At 45.6% G+C, this 14,235-nt stretch overlaps 1 protein-coding gene and 1 pseudogene across 2 annotated transcripts in view; both read left to right on the forward strand.

Annotated features, from left to right (window-relative positions):
- TNN (tenascin N) overlaps positions 1–14,235 on the forward strand; it is a 78,671-nt gene that overhangs the window by 23,713 nt on the left and 40,723 nt on the right. Inside the window, exons 6-8 of one of the 2 annotated variants that reach the window (XM_004372841.2) lie at positions 3,091–3,354; positions 10,540–10,803; positions 12,292–12,555. In XM_004372841.2, the coding sequence (XP_004372898.1) occupies positions 3,091–3,354; positions 10,540–10,803; positions 12,292–12,555 (792 nt within the window). The remainder of the gene's footprint in view (positions 1–3,090; positions 3,355–10,539; positions 10,804–12,291; positions 12,556–14,235) is intronic. The other variant, XM_004372842.2, reaches the window with a different exon arrangement.
- LOC105756079 (dual specificity protein phosphatase 7 pseudogene) lies at positions 5,064–6,208 on the forward strand (annotated as a pseudogene).

Here is a 14,235-nt window from a genome sequence, read left to right on the forward strand (position 1 = left end):
GCTTATGCCTGTGCCTAGGCAAAGGATCTGTGCCTACCCTGGGTTCCTGGCTTAGGGGAGCCGGCAGTGTATTTTTTCCCGTTTGTTAATTTGTTCACTCTCCAGGCAGGGAGAATGGCTCCGGGCGTGTGACAGATCCTGCTTCCAGCCCAGGGGACTCGGCAATTGCTGAAGCCTGTCTGGAACCCAGTGCTGAGCAGGGAGCGGATGGTAAATGGGAGAGAGGTTTTTCCCTAAGAGGGGTGTTTTTGATCTGTGCAGTAAGCGGTACACAAGTATTTATCTTTCACCCATGAGGGCTGCTTCTCACTGGTTCTGGGTGGCCATGTAGACTCTCTGGTGCTGGTTCTCTCCCGGTGTGGGAAATGCACCTCCCGAGCATGGCTGCTTGCCTGCCTTGCCGCTCACCCCCGAGCTGATCAGGCCTGAAGGGCTCACACTCTCGCCGGGTCAGGACTGGCAACTCTTTGCTGCTTTGGAACTGTCTCTCCCTCCCACTGTCACTCAGTCTGGTTCCTCAACTCTGCTTTGATGTTCAGGGTTCCCAGATTGCCGTATATAATCGAATCACTTGTCTTTTTGGGTCTTTGTTGTAAGAGGGTCCACTGGAAGCGTCTGACTACTGCACCATCTTCACCCTGCCTTTGTTCGATAATTTCTTCATTCTGTTCTATCACCTTCCTTTGGAATGGGCACAAATATGGATCTTTTCCAGTCAGTTGTCGAGGGAGCTGTCTTCCCAATTTCTTGGCATAGATGAGTGAACACCTTCAGCATTGCATCCATTTGTTGAAACATCTCGAGTGGTGTCCTGTCAATTCCTGGGGCCTTGTTTTTCACCAGTGCCTTCAGTGGAGCTTGGAATTCTTCCTTCAATACCATCAGTTCTTGATCATATGCTACCTCCTGAAATAGTCGAACATTGACCAATTCTTTTTGGTACAATGACTCTGTATTCCTTCCATCTTCTTTTGATGCCTCCTGCATCATTCAGTAGTTTACCCATAGAATCCTTCAGTATTGCAACTTGAGGCTTGAATTTTTTCTTCAGTTCCTTCAGCTTGAGAAATACCAGGCATATTCTTCCCTTTTGGTTTTGTAACTCCATGTCTTTGCATATTTCATTATAGTACTTTGTCTTCTCAAGCCACCCGTTGAAATCTTCTGTTCACCTCTTTTACTTCTTCATTTCTTCCTTTTGCTTTAGCTACTTGATGTTCAAGGGTAATTTTCAGAGTCTCTTCTGACATCCATTTTGGTCTTTTCTTTCTTTCCTGTCTTTTTAATGACCTTTTGCTTTCTTCACTTATGATGTCCTTGATGTCATCCCACATCACATATGGTCTTTAGTCATTAGTATTCAATGTGTCAAATCTATTTTTGAGATGGTCTCTAAATTCAGGTCATACTTTGGCTCCCATGTATTTGTTTTAATTTTCTTCAGCTTCAACTTGAACTTGCATATAAGCAATTGATGGTCTGTTCTGCACTTGGTCCCTGGCCTTGTTCTGACTGATGATATTGAGCTTCTCCATCATCTCTTTCCAGATGTAGTTGATTTGATTCCTGTATAATCCATTGGTTGAGGTCCACCTGTATAGCCGCTGTTTATATTGTTGAAAAAAAGTATTTGTAATGAAAAAGTCGTTGGTCTTGCAAAATTCTGTCATGTGATCTCCAGCATTGTTTCTATCACCAAGGCCATATTTTCCAGCTATGAACCCTTCTTTTTTGTTTCCAACTTTCACATTCCAATCACCTATAATTATCAATGCATCTTGATTGCATGTTTGATCAATTTCAAACTGCAGAAGTTGATAAAAATCTTCAATTTTTCATCTTTGGCCTTAGTGGTTAGTATGTAAATTTGAATAACAGTCATATTAACTGGTCTTCATTGTATGCGTATGGATATTATCTGATCACTGACAGTGTTATACTTCAGTATAGATCTTGAAATGTTCTTTGTGACAATGACTGTGATGCCATTCTTCTTCAGCGTGTCATTCCTGGCATAGTAGACCGGATGATTTTTCTGTTCAAAATGGACAATACCAGTCCATTACAGCTCAGTAATGCCTAGGATATTGATGTTTATGCATTCTATTTCATTTTTGATGACTTCCAGTTTTCCTAGATTCATACTTCAGGCATTCCATGTTCTGATTAATGGATGTTTGCAGCTGTTTCTTCTCAGCTTGAGTTGTGCCATATCAGCAAATGAAGGTTCTGAAAGCTTGACTCCATCCATATCATTAAGGTTGACTCTGCTCTGAGGAGACAACACTTTCCCAGTCATATTTTCAGTGTCTTCCAACCTGAGGGGCTCATCTTCCGGCACTAAATCGGACAATGTTCTGCTGCTATTCATAAGGTTTTCACTGGCCAAATTTTTTAGAAGTATATCACTAGGTCCTTCTTCCTAGTCCGTCTTAGTCTGGAAGTGCCACTGAAACCTGTCCACCATTGGTGATCCTGCTAGTATTTGAAATACCAGTGGCATAGTTTCCAGCATCACAGCAACATGCAGGCTACCAATGTACGACAAACTGACAGATGAGTGGTGGATACTGATACATGATTATTAACTAAAGCCCTTAGTTCACATTAGGTTGTACTCATTGTGTCGTATAGTTCTATTGGTTTTGACAAATGCATAATGCCATATAGCCACCATTACAATATCATACAGAATAGTTTCACTGCCATTAAAATGCCCTGTGCTCCACCTATTCACCCCTTCTCCACTTCTCCAGAATCTCTGGCAACCACTGATCTTTTTATAGCATCTATAGTTTTGCTTTTCTGGAATATCATACACTTGGAATCATATAGTATGTAGCTTTTTCAGACTGGCTTCTTTCACTTAGCAATACACATTTAAGTTTCCTCCATGCCCTTTTGTAGCTTGAGAGCTCATTTCTTTCCATTGCTGAATAATGGTCCATTGTATGGCTGTACCACATTTTGTTTATCCATTCACCTATTGAAGGACATCTTGGTTGCTTCCAATTTGGGGCATTTATGAACAAAGCTGCTATAAACATTCATGTGTTGTCTAATTTTTCTTTCTGATATATTTTTATGAAGAAATTGATGGCCCAACCAATGTGGTCACAGATCGAGTGACAGAAGGCACAGCGGCAGTCTCCTGGGACCCTGTGCAGGCCGTCATAGACAAGTACGTAGTACGTTACACTTCCCCCGACGGGGATGCCAAGGAGACAGCAGTGCACAAGGACCAGAGCAGCACCATACTGACAGGCCTGAAGCCAGGAGAGAAGTACGAAGTTCACGTTTGGGCTGAGAGGGGCAACCAGGAGAGCAAGAAAGGCAACACCAAGGCCCTCACAGGTAATGGAAGAACCAGAGCAAAATGAGGTTTCCTCATGGCTGGGGGAAGGTTGATTTTGAATCAGGAGGTATCAGCTCTTTGTTTCTTTGTAGGGGGTGGGAGAGAGGGTTGCAAAAGCAATTTCTGATTTCATAATTATGAATTTTCTTTTTTGACCTCAAACCAAAGAGACCAGCCTTTTTATTCATTACTGATGGTCATACTTATTTGTGTTGGAATTCCATATGCAACTCCCTCAGAGTAGAGTAATACTTTCTAATTTTCATTTTTGGATGTGAAAACTCAAAACATTTGGCTGACAGTGAATTTGAATGCTTATCTCAGTTTGCAGTGGCTGTACCAGCACTTCACATATTATCTGGAGCTCTTTCAGACCGTGGAAATGGTCTGCATCCTAGGTCAACATTAACCAAATGTACTGAGTCTGCCTTTAAGCTTTCAGAAACTATAAGGGTCCCCATTCTTCACCCCGTTGCTCCACTCAGCTTGGGCCTGCAGGTGTCCTGAGGCTGCCTGAGGAATAGTTTGGTCATTCGTTCTGCTTAAACCCTCCTCTGCCTTTGGCACTGTCCCATAATTCAGAGCAGCCTGATCCTGGAGCCCTCTTGAGGTTCCAGACACTTGACAGGAAATCATAGGAAAAGAATTCCCAGTTATGGAGAATAGATATTCTTAGAGAAGCAGTTAGATAGATTCTTAGGAGTACGGTTTAATTCCACATCTAGCATTTACTAGCTGACTGGCTTTGGGCAAGTCATTTCACCTCTGTTTGTCAATTTCTTATCTGTAAAATGGGACATCTAAGAGTATCTATTCATGGGGTTATTGTGAAGATTACATGAGTTAATTCATGTAAAGTGCCCGATAAACAGTGAGTGGTACATAAGTGATTTAAAAAAACAAAAAACAAACAAACTGCTGTCTAGTCAATTCAGACTCATAGTGACCCTATAGGACGGAGTAGAACTACCCCATAGGGTTTCCAAGGCCGTAATTTTTACAGAAGCCGACTGCCACATCTTTCTCCTGTGGAGCAGCTGATGGGTTCGAACAGACAACTTATCAGTTAGCAGCTGAGCACTTAACCACTGCACCAATAGCAATGATTGTTTATGAGAATATTAATCAACACTTGGCTCTTGAAATATTTTGTGGTACACAGTCTCCTAGATGTAGATGGGCCTTAGAGCTGAGGGGAGAAGGAGACAGTAAGGATGGTGAGGCCTAGATATGTTCAAAATTAGGGTCAATAAATTTTCTGTAAAGGGCCAGATAGCAAATATTTTTGTCTTTGTGGGCCGTTAGTTCTCTTGCAACTATTCAACTCTGCCATTGAAGTGTAAAGCAGAGATTCAAAACCAAAAACCAAACTCATTGCCATCGAGTCAACTCTGACTCATAGCACTATGTAAATTCACAGGCTGTGACTGTGTTCCAATAAAACTTTATTTACAAAAGCAGGCAGTGACGGGCCAGGAGGCCAGGGCTGTGGGCTCACAGCTCCATGGGAGGCGAGTGCCAGAAGACTTGGCTGGAGCCTAGGTGGCCAGGGTGCTCTCCCAGGGCAGGGCTGCTGGGCCCTGGCCCCCAGCCACCCACACTCCCCATGGAAAAGCAGCTCTATGCCCCCCCCGCCACAGGGTGGGCCCCCGTGTTGGCCTAGCGGAGGGGCGGCAGTTGGGTAGGGGGTGCCAGTGTGGCGTCTGAGCCTGGTGCAGGGTCTGGGTCAGGCAGGGCACCCAGGCAGGCGCGGTGACGGGAGCAGGGCCATGCCTTGCAAGAGTGTGGAGTGGCAGCAGGAGGAGCTGGCGGCGTGTGGCGGTGCGTCGTTGCTGCTGTTGCTGCTTGACTGCTGATGTACTCGCACATCCAGAGGGCCATCAACCTGGCCATCCCAGGCCTTATGCTGCACCACTGGTACAAGGGCAACCTGTGCATCCTCTCCAACATGCAGAGAACCACGCGGACAAGGAGTAGTTTGCTACACGCTGCAAGGCGGCCACCGTGCTGCTGTACGACGAGGCCACTGCCAAGTGGCAGCCCAAGCCCAGCACTCCTGCCTCTGTGCCTGACTCCTGCAAAAGCTGTGCGACCAGACTGCCAAGACTGCTACCTCCACGGTGGTTCAGCAAGTTCCAGATAGAGTGCTCCAGTCACTTCAGGACCAACGTGGACAGCTCATCCACACCCAGCGGCTCGCCACCCACCTCAGTGCTGGACCTATGAAGCCTATGCATCAGCTCTGACTGCTCAGATGACAAGTGAGACTGAGAGCTGCCCAGCAGTGCCACCAAGTCCGACGGCAGCCCTGTGCATCCAGCTGGCTGGCCTTGCCCATCCAGATCCTGCCCTACCTCTACCTTGACTCAGCCAAGGACTCCACCAAACAGGACATGCTCAGCAAGTACAGCATCAAGTACATTCTCAACGTCAGGCCCAACCTGCCCAACGCCTTTAAGTATGGTGGTGACTTCACCTACGAGCAGATCCCCATTTCTGACACTGGTGCCGGAACCTCTCCCAGTTCTTCCCCAAGGCCATCAGCTTCATTGATGACGGCCCTCCAAGAAGTGTGGTGTCCTGGTGCACCACCTGGCAGGCATCAGCCGCTGTGTGATGTTCACCGTGGCCTACCTGATGCAGAAGATGATCCTGTCACTCAACAATGCCTGTGACTTCATCCTGAGGGAAAAGTCCTCCATTTTGCCCAACTTCGACTTCATGGGGCAGCTGCAGGACTTTAAGCAGTCCCTGGGGCTAAGCAGCTCATGTGACAACCACACACCCAGTAAGAAGCTCCACTTCTCCATGCCCCCCAGCCACAACTGTTCCCACTCAACATGCTCCATGTGAGGCCAGGTGTGCAGGTGGCTGGGCCGCAGGGCACCTCCCGAGCCCTCCACAGGGCCGTCTGGGAGGGCCCAAGCCTGCTGCCTCTGGCCTGAGGAACCCCTCTGGCCTGATGTCACCTGTGCCCAGAAACCCAGGCTGATAGGTGGCCGAGCTTCAGTCACCATCCTGTGGGGGGCAGAGTGCACAGGCAAGGCCTCCCTCCACAGGACTTTCTGGACAAGCCCTCAACTCTCAGACACGTGGCTTTGGGGGCCCAGCAAGGCCTCACCCTTCCCTAGGATACTCCTTTCTGCTGATGGCCCAGCCAACTTGGCTATTTTTGAAATACACATCCATGGACCTGAGTTTCCTTTTTACTTTCGGCAGGTGAATCCAACCTCCCTGGAGCACAGAGAAAGTTCAAGCTCTTCTAATTTTTCTGTTTTTAACAAAAAGTGTTATTTCTAGCAACATGCAACAGTAGATTGTATAAACCAGTATTTCATCCCTAGATCCTGCAAGAGAGAGAAACGTTCTCAGTTTTGTTTTTCTATTTCAAAAAGTAATGATTGATATTTTTGTGTTTTTGTAATGGGAAAGACAAAACCTGTGTTGATCTTGACCACATGTGTTTGGTACATGTGTGAAGTCTCCGTTTCCATGGCAGGCCCTTCTGGAAGGGGTGGCTCACTGCTGTCCAGGCGTCAGACGCCAGTAGTGCCCACATCTCTGGCCCTCGGCCCAGCCCACTTGGCACTGCATTTGCCTGCGATGAGGGCTGCAGTTGTGATTGGTGGGCTGTGCCGAGGGGAGGTTTTGTATTCTGTGTCTTCCCTGCTACTGCCCTTCCACTCCCCAGGCAGGAGGTAGGGGCCCTGCCCTGCTGGAGGTAGGGCCGTGGGAGACTGCCAAGCAGTAGCATTAGCCCCGGGGGTTAGCACCTAGGAGGGCCTGGACCCCAGGCCCTTTTATACACTCTACCCACTACTTGTGTCTCTTTCTCTCTTTCTTTCTGTCTATTTGCAACTGGGAGTGGAGGCCCAGTGGCCAGGGAAAGCTTAGGTAGATGGGGGCCCAGCTCTGCCTCCCAAGTTCCTTCCCCTTCCCCTGGCTATTGCTTTGATCCCGCTACCACTCTCAGCCCCTTGTCCCCATGGACGCCTGTACTGCTCTCATCTTGCTCATGCCTTCTACTACCAGGAAACTGGCACCCATTTCCATCCCTGGGCAGGGGCAGATGGAGCAGGGATGCAAGTAGGCACCTTGTACAAGTGGAAGGGCTATGAGGCTCTTGTCCACCCAACCCCACCCTGAATATCCACAGAACAAAGCCACAGATTCCCTTATCCTACTCCACTTTTGTTCCTTCTCCAGCCTTGGTTCTGGCAGGTGTTAGGACTGTCTAGGGGCCCAGGTGGGTGTTCCTGAGGCAGCCAGCACTCAGCATGTGAGAGAAACCACAGAAACTCTGCCCCCACTGCGTCTTATCTCGCAGAGGCTGTTTTCAGGGATTCTCTAGGGCATTGGAGTAAATTCTTGCCACAGCTGAGAATGTAGACAACAAGCTCCCATGCTGTACACGGTTCACTTTCTCTCGCTCTTTTTTATTATTAAAAGAAAAGCTCAGAAAGACACAACGGACTTGTGTAAATAAGGGTATGCTGAGAGGGTGGCCAGTTTTGCTTTATGATCTTAGGAAGGAAAATTTGTCACTCCACACACACACACACACACACACACACACACACATCCCGAACTAGCAATGGGACTTTGTTTATATTGCAAATACATACTATTTTTTCTTTTTTTAAAGAAAGCAGGCAGTGGTGAGATTTGGCCCACTGACCATAGATTGCTGTCTCCTAGTTTAAATTATGCATGGCTTTCTGTTTAATATGATAGTAACTGTTGCAAAGAGAAAGAGCATATGGGTCCATCTCTTTAAGACAGAGGAAATTGGAATGGAGAGGAACATTGTATTCTCTCAGGTGGGGATGGTGTAAGCCCCCCAGCGTATGGGGAGCTACTGGGTGGTAGTATTGCTGGGGGTGTCAGGCACTGAGCTGAGCTCTAGGGGATAAAAATGAAGGACGCAGTACTTGCCCATGTAAAGTTCACAACCGTCTAGGTAGAGATGATACGTAAAAGGAGAAAGTACAGTGAGCTATGGTCTAAGGTGGAAAATGTCCCTGGTGCTATGGGAACCTGAAAAAGGGTACCTGCCTCAGACTGGGATGGGAGAGGGGTTGCTGCAGGACATCCAGAGGAGGTGACACCTGAACAGAGCCTTGGAGGGTGGGTGGGAGTCAGCATCAGTGTGAGAATATGACAGGTCGAGGAATGTTCAGTGTTTTTTATGGTGGATGAGTGGCGAAGTGATGCAGCAGTGATAGATGGGGCTGGAGCGTTAAAGGCGGCTGTCTTAGTTACCTAGTGCTGCTGTAACAGAAACACTACAAATGAGTGCCTTCAAAGAACAGAAATGTATTTTCTCACAGTTCTGGAGGCTAAAAGTCCAAATCAGGGTCTCAGCCTTGTCAATTCCTTCTGTGGGTCTCTCTCCTAGTTTCTTGTGTCTGCCAGCCATCCTTGGTGTTCCTTTTCTTGTAGATGCGTCCTCATGTGACTTTTGTCTTCCCGCTGTGTGTTTCTGTGTCTGTTCTGCTCTTTTATAACTCAGAAGTCATTAGGTTTAGGGCCCACCCTACTCTGGTATGACCTCAGAAAATACTGTATTTTTATGCAGATAACACACGTCTTCTGCGTTTTTTTGCTAGCTGTGCCTTCCCCTGTGAGATATTTTTGTAAGCGCCCTATGCTAATTTTTTTTACAGCAACATGTGAAGAGGATTGGCATGGTGGCACTTCTGAGGGTGCCTCGCGGGGGTGGGTGGTGGGGTGAGGGTGCGGCGAGCAGACAAATGCAGAAGGCACGTGTTATTTGAGTAAAAATATGGTAACTAAAGAAAAACCCAAACAGGATCACATCCCCAGGCCCAGGGACCAAGACTTTAATACATATTTTAGGGGACACAATCTAATCCATAACACCAACAGAGTTCCAGGAGCTAAATTGTTTTGTTCTTGTATGTCAGATGTCTCTGGTGCTTTCTGAATAGCGGTGCCCCTTAAGGCAACTTACCAAACCTGGCTATGCAGTACATTCCACTGAGCTGGGGCAGCCATGCAGCCATGCTTGGCAAGTGATGGTGGGTAGGTTGGAAATGCAGTTGCTGTAACAGAAAACTCAGCCTTTTGTGGAGGAGGTTTTTGAAACAGGATAATAAGACATACTAATCACAATAACAACAACAGTCATGCACCCAAATACTTGGGTTTCTGACTCTATGGAGAAAATGGTATTTCATACCTAAAATGAAAGTAATCATTACAAATAGCTTATATTTAAGCATCTACTATGCAATTTCTCATTTACTATTCACCATAACCTAGGAAATAGATACTGATATTTTTGTTTTTGTATTGAGGAAACCAAGACTTAAATTATATTGCTTGTCTAACTAAATTCACCAACCAGGAAATGGTGAAGCCCAGGTCTAACCCAGTATAATCACATAGAAAGCCAGACAGCTTTTATTAGTACGATTATTTTGATCAGCCCAGACCTCAAATACCATCAGTTTAAAAGCTTCGTGGTTCCCTGGCCACAGACATAATGTTTTATGTGCAGAGAACTGACAGCTTCTACTCCCAGGATAGTTTTCTTCCCAAAGAGCACATTAGAGCAGACACAGAAATTTATTAAAATATAATTGCTTTGAGGTGCAAGGAATCAGGAACTGAAAGAGTGTATTATATAAATCCAGGAAAAAGGATAAATTTGTATATGAAGACCAAATCCTTTTGTCCAAAGGCAACTGGTGGGAAAAGTTTATAGAGATGAGACTAAACATTGACTTTGTCTGAAAACCCTACTTCTCATTAAATGCTATTAGCTTATTTATAGAATTTTAGACCACTTGCTTAATTAAATTCCTAAGTTATTCCAATCATTGGCATCTAGCAGACTCTGAAATTTGTTGAGGTTATCACTTGGGCTGTGTATATATTGTCCTTTTAGGAATTACACCATACAAGCTGCCGTGAGTTGATTCAGACTCACAGCAACTGCATGTGTGTCGGATTAGAACTGTGTTCCATAGGGCTTTTCAATAGCTGATTTTTTGGAAGTAGATTGCCAGACCTTTCTTCCAAGGTGCCTCTGAGTGGACTCAAATCTCCAACCTTTTGGTTAGCAGTTGAGTTTATAAACCCTTTCTACCACCCAGGGTCTCCTTTCAGGAACTAGACATTGGGTAATGCTACATTCTTCTTTTATCTCTCTCTTAAAGAAATTGACAGCCCCAAAAATCTAGTGATAGACCGGGTAACGGAGAACACAGCTTCCATCTCCTGGGACCCAGTGCAGGCTGCCATCGACAAGTATGTGGTACGCTACACCTCTGCGGACGGAGAGACCAAAGAGGTTCTGGTGGGGAAGGATCAGAGCAGCACGGAGCTCACGGGCCTGAGGCCAGGTGTAGAATACAAGGTGTACGTGTGGGCCCAGAAGGGGAACCGTGAGAGCAAGAAGGCTGACACCAAGGCCCCAACAGGTAACAAGAGAAGAGAACGGGTAACTGTCTTAGTCACTGAGGGGGTATAAATTGAAATTGAATTTTGAGCCTGTGGGTTTGCGTGTGCATGGTACCACAGGATGTGGCCTGAACTGAGGAACTTTGTAGTTAGAAGTCTTATAAAGATCAAAGAAAGACAGTGAGCTATAGTGGGGATCACGGGGACTGCTCCTCCCTGACAGCGAGGAGCTGTTCCTGAAGCTGCTCAGCCCACAAGAAGGGAGAAGTAACGTTGTGTGGTAGCCGTGTTCTTATCAGACTCAGCAAAGATGTTTAAAGGATCTGATTATTCCATTGCTTCTGATAATTTTTTTAAAAATAGACTTTATTTTTAAAGGAGTTTTAGGTTTCCAGAAAATTTGCACAGAAAGCACAGAGAGTACCCATAACCCACCCTACTCCCTCTGCAGTTTCTCCTATTATTAACATCTTGCATTGGTGTGGTACATTTGTTACAGTTGATGAGCCAATACTGATACATTGTTTTTAACCAAAGTCCATAGTTTACATGAGGACTCACTCTTTGTGTTGCACAGTTTGGGGTTTGACAAATTGCTTAAGGTCATGTGCCCACCATTACAGTATCATGCAGAATAGTTTCACAGCCCTTATAATGTCCTGTGCTTCACCTCCTCACCCCTCTTCCACTCCCCTTGAGCCCCTGGCAACCACTGATCTTTTACTGTCTCTACAGTTTTACCTTTTCCAGAATGTCATATAGTTGGAATCGTACAGTATGTAACTCTTTCAGAGTGATTTCTTTTGCTTCCATAAACCCGTTGCCATTGAGTTGATTCTGACTCATAGTGACCCTACAGGACAGAGTAGAACTGCCCCATATGGTTTCCAGGGAGCGGCTGGTGGATTTGAACTGCCAGCCTTTTGGTTTGCAGCCAAATGCTTAGCCACTGCTGTGTGCATTTAAGGCTTCTCCATGTCTTTTTGTGGCTTGATAGCTCATTTCGTTTTATTGCTGGATAATACTGCATTGTATGGATGTACCACAGTTTGTTAATTCATTCACCTATTGAAGAGCATGTTGGTAGCTTCCAACATTTGCCAGTTATGAATAAAGCTGCTATAAACATCTGTGTGCAGGTTTGATAATATTTTTAAAATGCTCATCAGTGAAGTAGCCCTTGATAAAATGATAAGTAAATTAGATACTGAACATCAGGGCAGATGTTAAGTGGTGGTTTTGATGTGCATAGTGCAGCTCAGTAGAAATTATTCCTCCCATACTTTAGGGAGCTGTAAGCCAAGAAGTTATCTCAAGTTTATAATGATTAGTCCTTTGAAACTCAGAACCAGGAGTTACTTGTTCCCTCAACTCCCGTCTGAGACCCAGGCGGGGAACACCATTGCCTTGTGCCGAGAAAGCTCTGGAACATGAAAATCATCATTATGGGGTGTGGGTATGTCTTCCACAGCTTCAAAACTTAGGCATTTCCAAACATTTTCTTAAAGAAATTGACAGCCCCAAAAATCTGGTGATGGACCGGGTGACGGAGAACACGGCTACTGTCTCCTGGGACCCAGTGCAGGCTGCCATTGACCAGTACATGGTGCGCTACATCTCTGCGGATGGAGAGACCAAGGAGGTTCTGGTGGGGAAGGATCATAGCAGCACGGAGCTGACGGGCCTCAGGCCGGGCATGGAATACAAGGTGTACGTTTGGGCCCAGAAGGGGAGCCATGAGAGCAAGAAGGCTGACACCAAGGCCCCAACAGGTACTGGAGCTCACATTATCATGTGTCATTGCTAGGCCTATGGTTTGCCAAGGATGGTTTTCTTCTCTGACCTTGGCAGAAAGGGAGATTTTATGGAAGAGCAGGTTGGTGTCCCTCCATAATAACCTGTACACCCCTTACTTCCTTTTAATGGCTCCTCTTAAAATGAGTATCTCATATTGTCATCTCCAAGCTTTGATCTTTAAAGATTGATGATTATTGCCCATAGTCCCCTGCTCTTCCTCTGCCTGCATCTTCTTTGTTATTAACACACGAAATACTTCACCTTGATAAGGGATACATGTGAATAGAGCACAAGTAACCACATGCTGAAAGAGGCAGGCTGGTGAGTTGTGATTCCAAAACTTAGTGTTTTTCCTTCTTGTCTGTTTAAACTTTTTCTTCTTTTTCCTTATGTTGCTTTGCATTCATCTCTCTATGTGTATTTTTTAAATTATTATTGTATTTTAGATGAGGGTTTATAGAGCATATTAGTTTCTCATTAAACAATTAATACACATATTGTTTTGTGACATTGGTTGCCACCCCCATGACATGTCAGCACTCTCCCCTTCTCCACCTTGGGTTCCCCATTACCAGCTTTCCTGTCCCCTCCTGCTTTCTTGTCCTTGTCCCCGGGCTGGTGTGCCCATTGAGTCTCATTTTGTTTTATGGGCCTGTCTAAATTTTGGCTGAAGGGAGAACCTCAGGGGTGACCTCAGTACTGAGTTAAAAGGAATTCAGGGGACCATACTCCTGGGATTTCTCCAGTCTCTGTCAGACCAGTAAGTCTGGTGTGTGTGTGTGTATGTGTGTGTGTGTTTTTAATAAGTTAGAATTTTGTTCTACATTTTTCTCCAGCTCTGTTTGGGACCCTCTATTGTGATCCCTGTCAGAGCAGTCTGTGGTGGTAGCCAGGCACCATCTAGTTGTGCTAGACTCAGTCTGGTGGAGGCTGTGGTAGTTGTGGTCCATTAGTCCTTTGGACTAACATATCCCTTGTGTCTTTGGGTTTCTTCATTCGCTCTTGCTCCGGACGGGGTGAGACCAGTAGAGTATCTTAGATGGCTGCTCGCAAGCTTTTAAGACCTCAGATGCTACGCACCAAAGTAGGATGTAGAACATGTTATTTATAAACTGTTAGGCCAATTGAGCTAGATGTTCCCTTGAGACCATGGTCCCCATAGCTCTCAGCCCAGTCATTTGGTCCCTCAGGAAGTTTGGATGTGTCTATGGAAATTTAAACCCTTTCTATGGAGCTAGTTTTGATTTCTGCTCTTTGGATGAACATTTTAGGCAGAAATCATAACATTTTAATAATTAAAAATAAATATCTAGTCACTTTTATTCACAAAAATATGTCATTTTAGCAATTAAAATGTCCATTTCCATGTAATAGTACATATTTCATTTAAAGTGAAAACTTTTCCTCTTCATCAGCTTGGGTCACTTAAGGGTGAACTGCCTGCTTTGGGAAGGGGGATATGGTTGATTTCTCTTGTATTTCCATCCTTGTGTTTCAGACCTGTTCTCTCCACTTGCTAACAGCAGTTTCTGACCCATTTATGTTTGGTGAAGCTGGGAGGGAGGAGAGGTAAGGGTCAGGAGGGAGGAGAGGTAAGGGTCAGGAGGGAGGAGAGGTAGGGGTCAGGAGGGAGGAGAGGTAGGGGTCAGGAGGGA

This window comes from Trichechus manatus, unplaced genomic scaffold, assembly GCF_000243295.1.
Source record: "Trichechus manatus latirostris isolate Lorelei unplaced genomic scaffold, TriManLat1.0 scaffold00021, whole genome shotgun sequence".
Taxonomy (NCBI): Eukaryota; Metazoa; Chordata; class Mammalia; order Sirenia; family Trichechidae; genus Trichechus; species Trichechus manatus.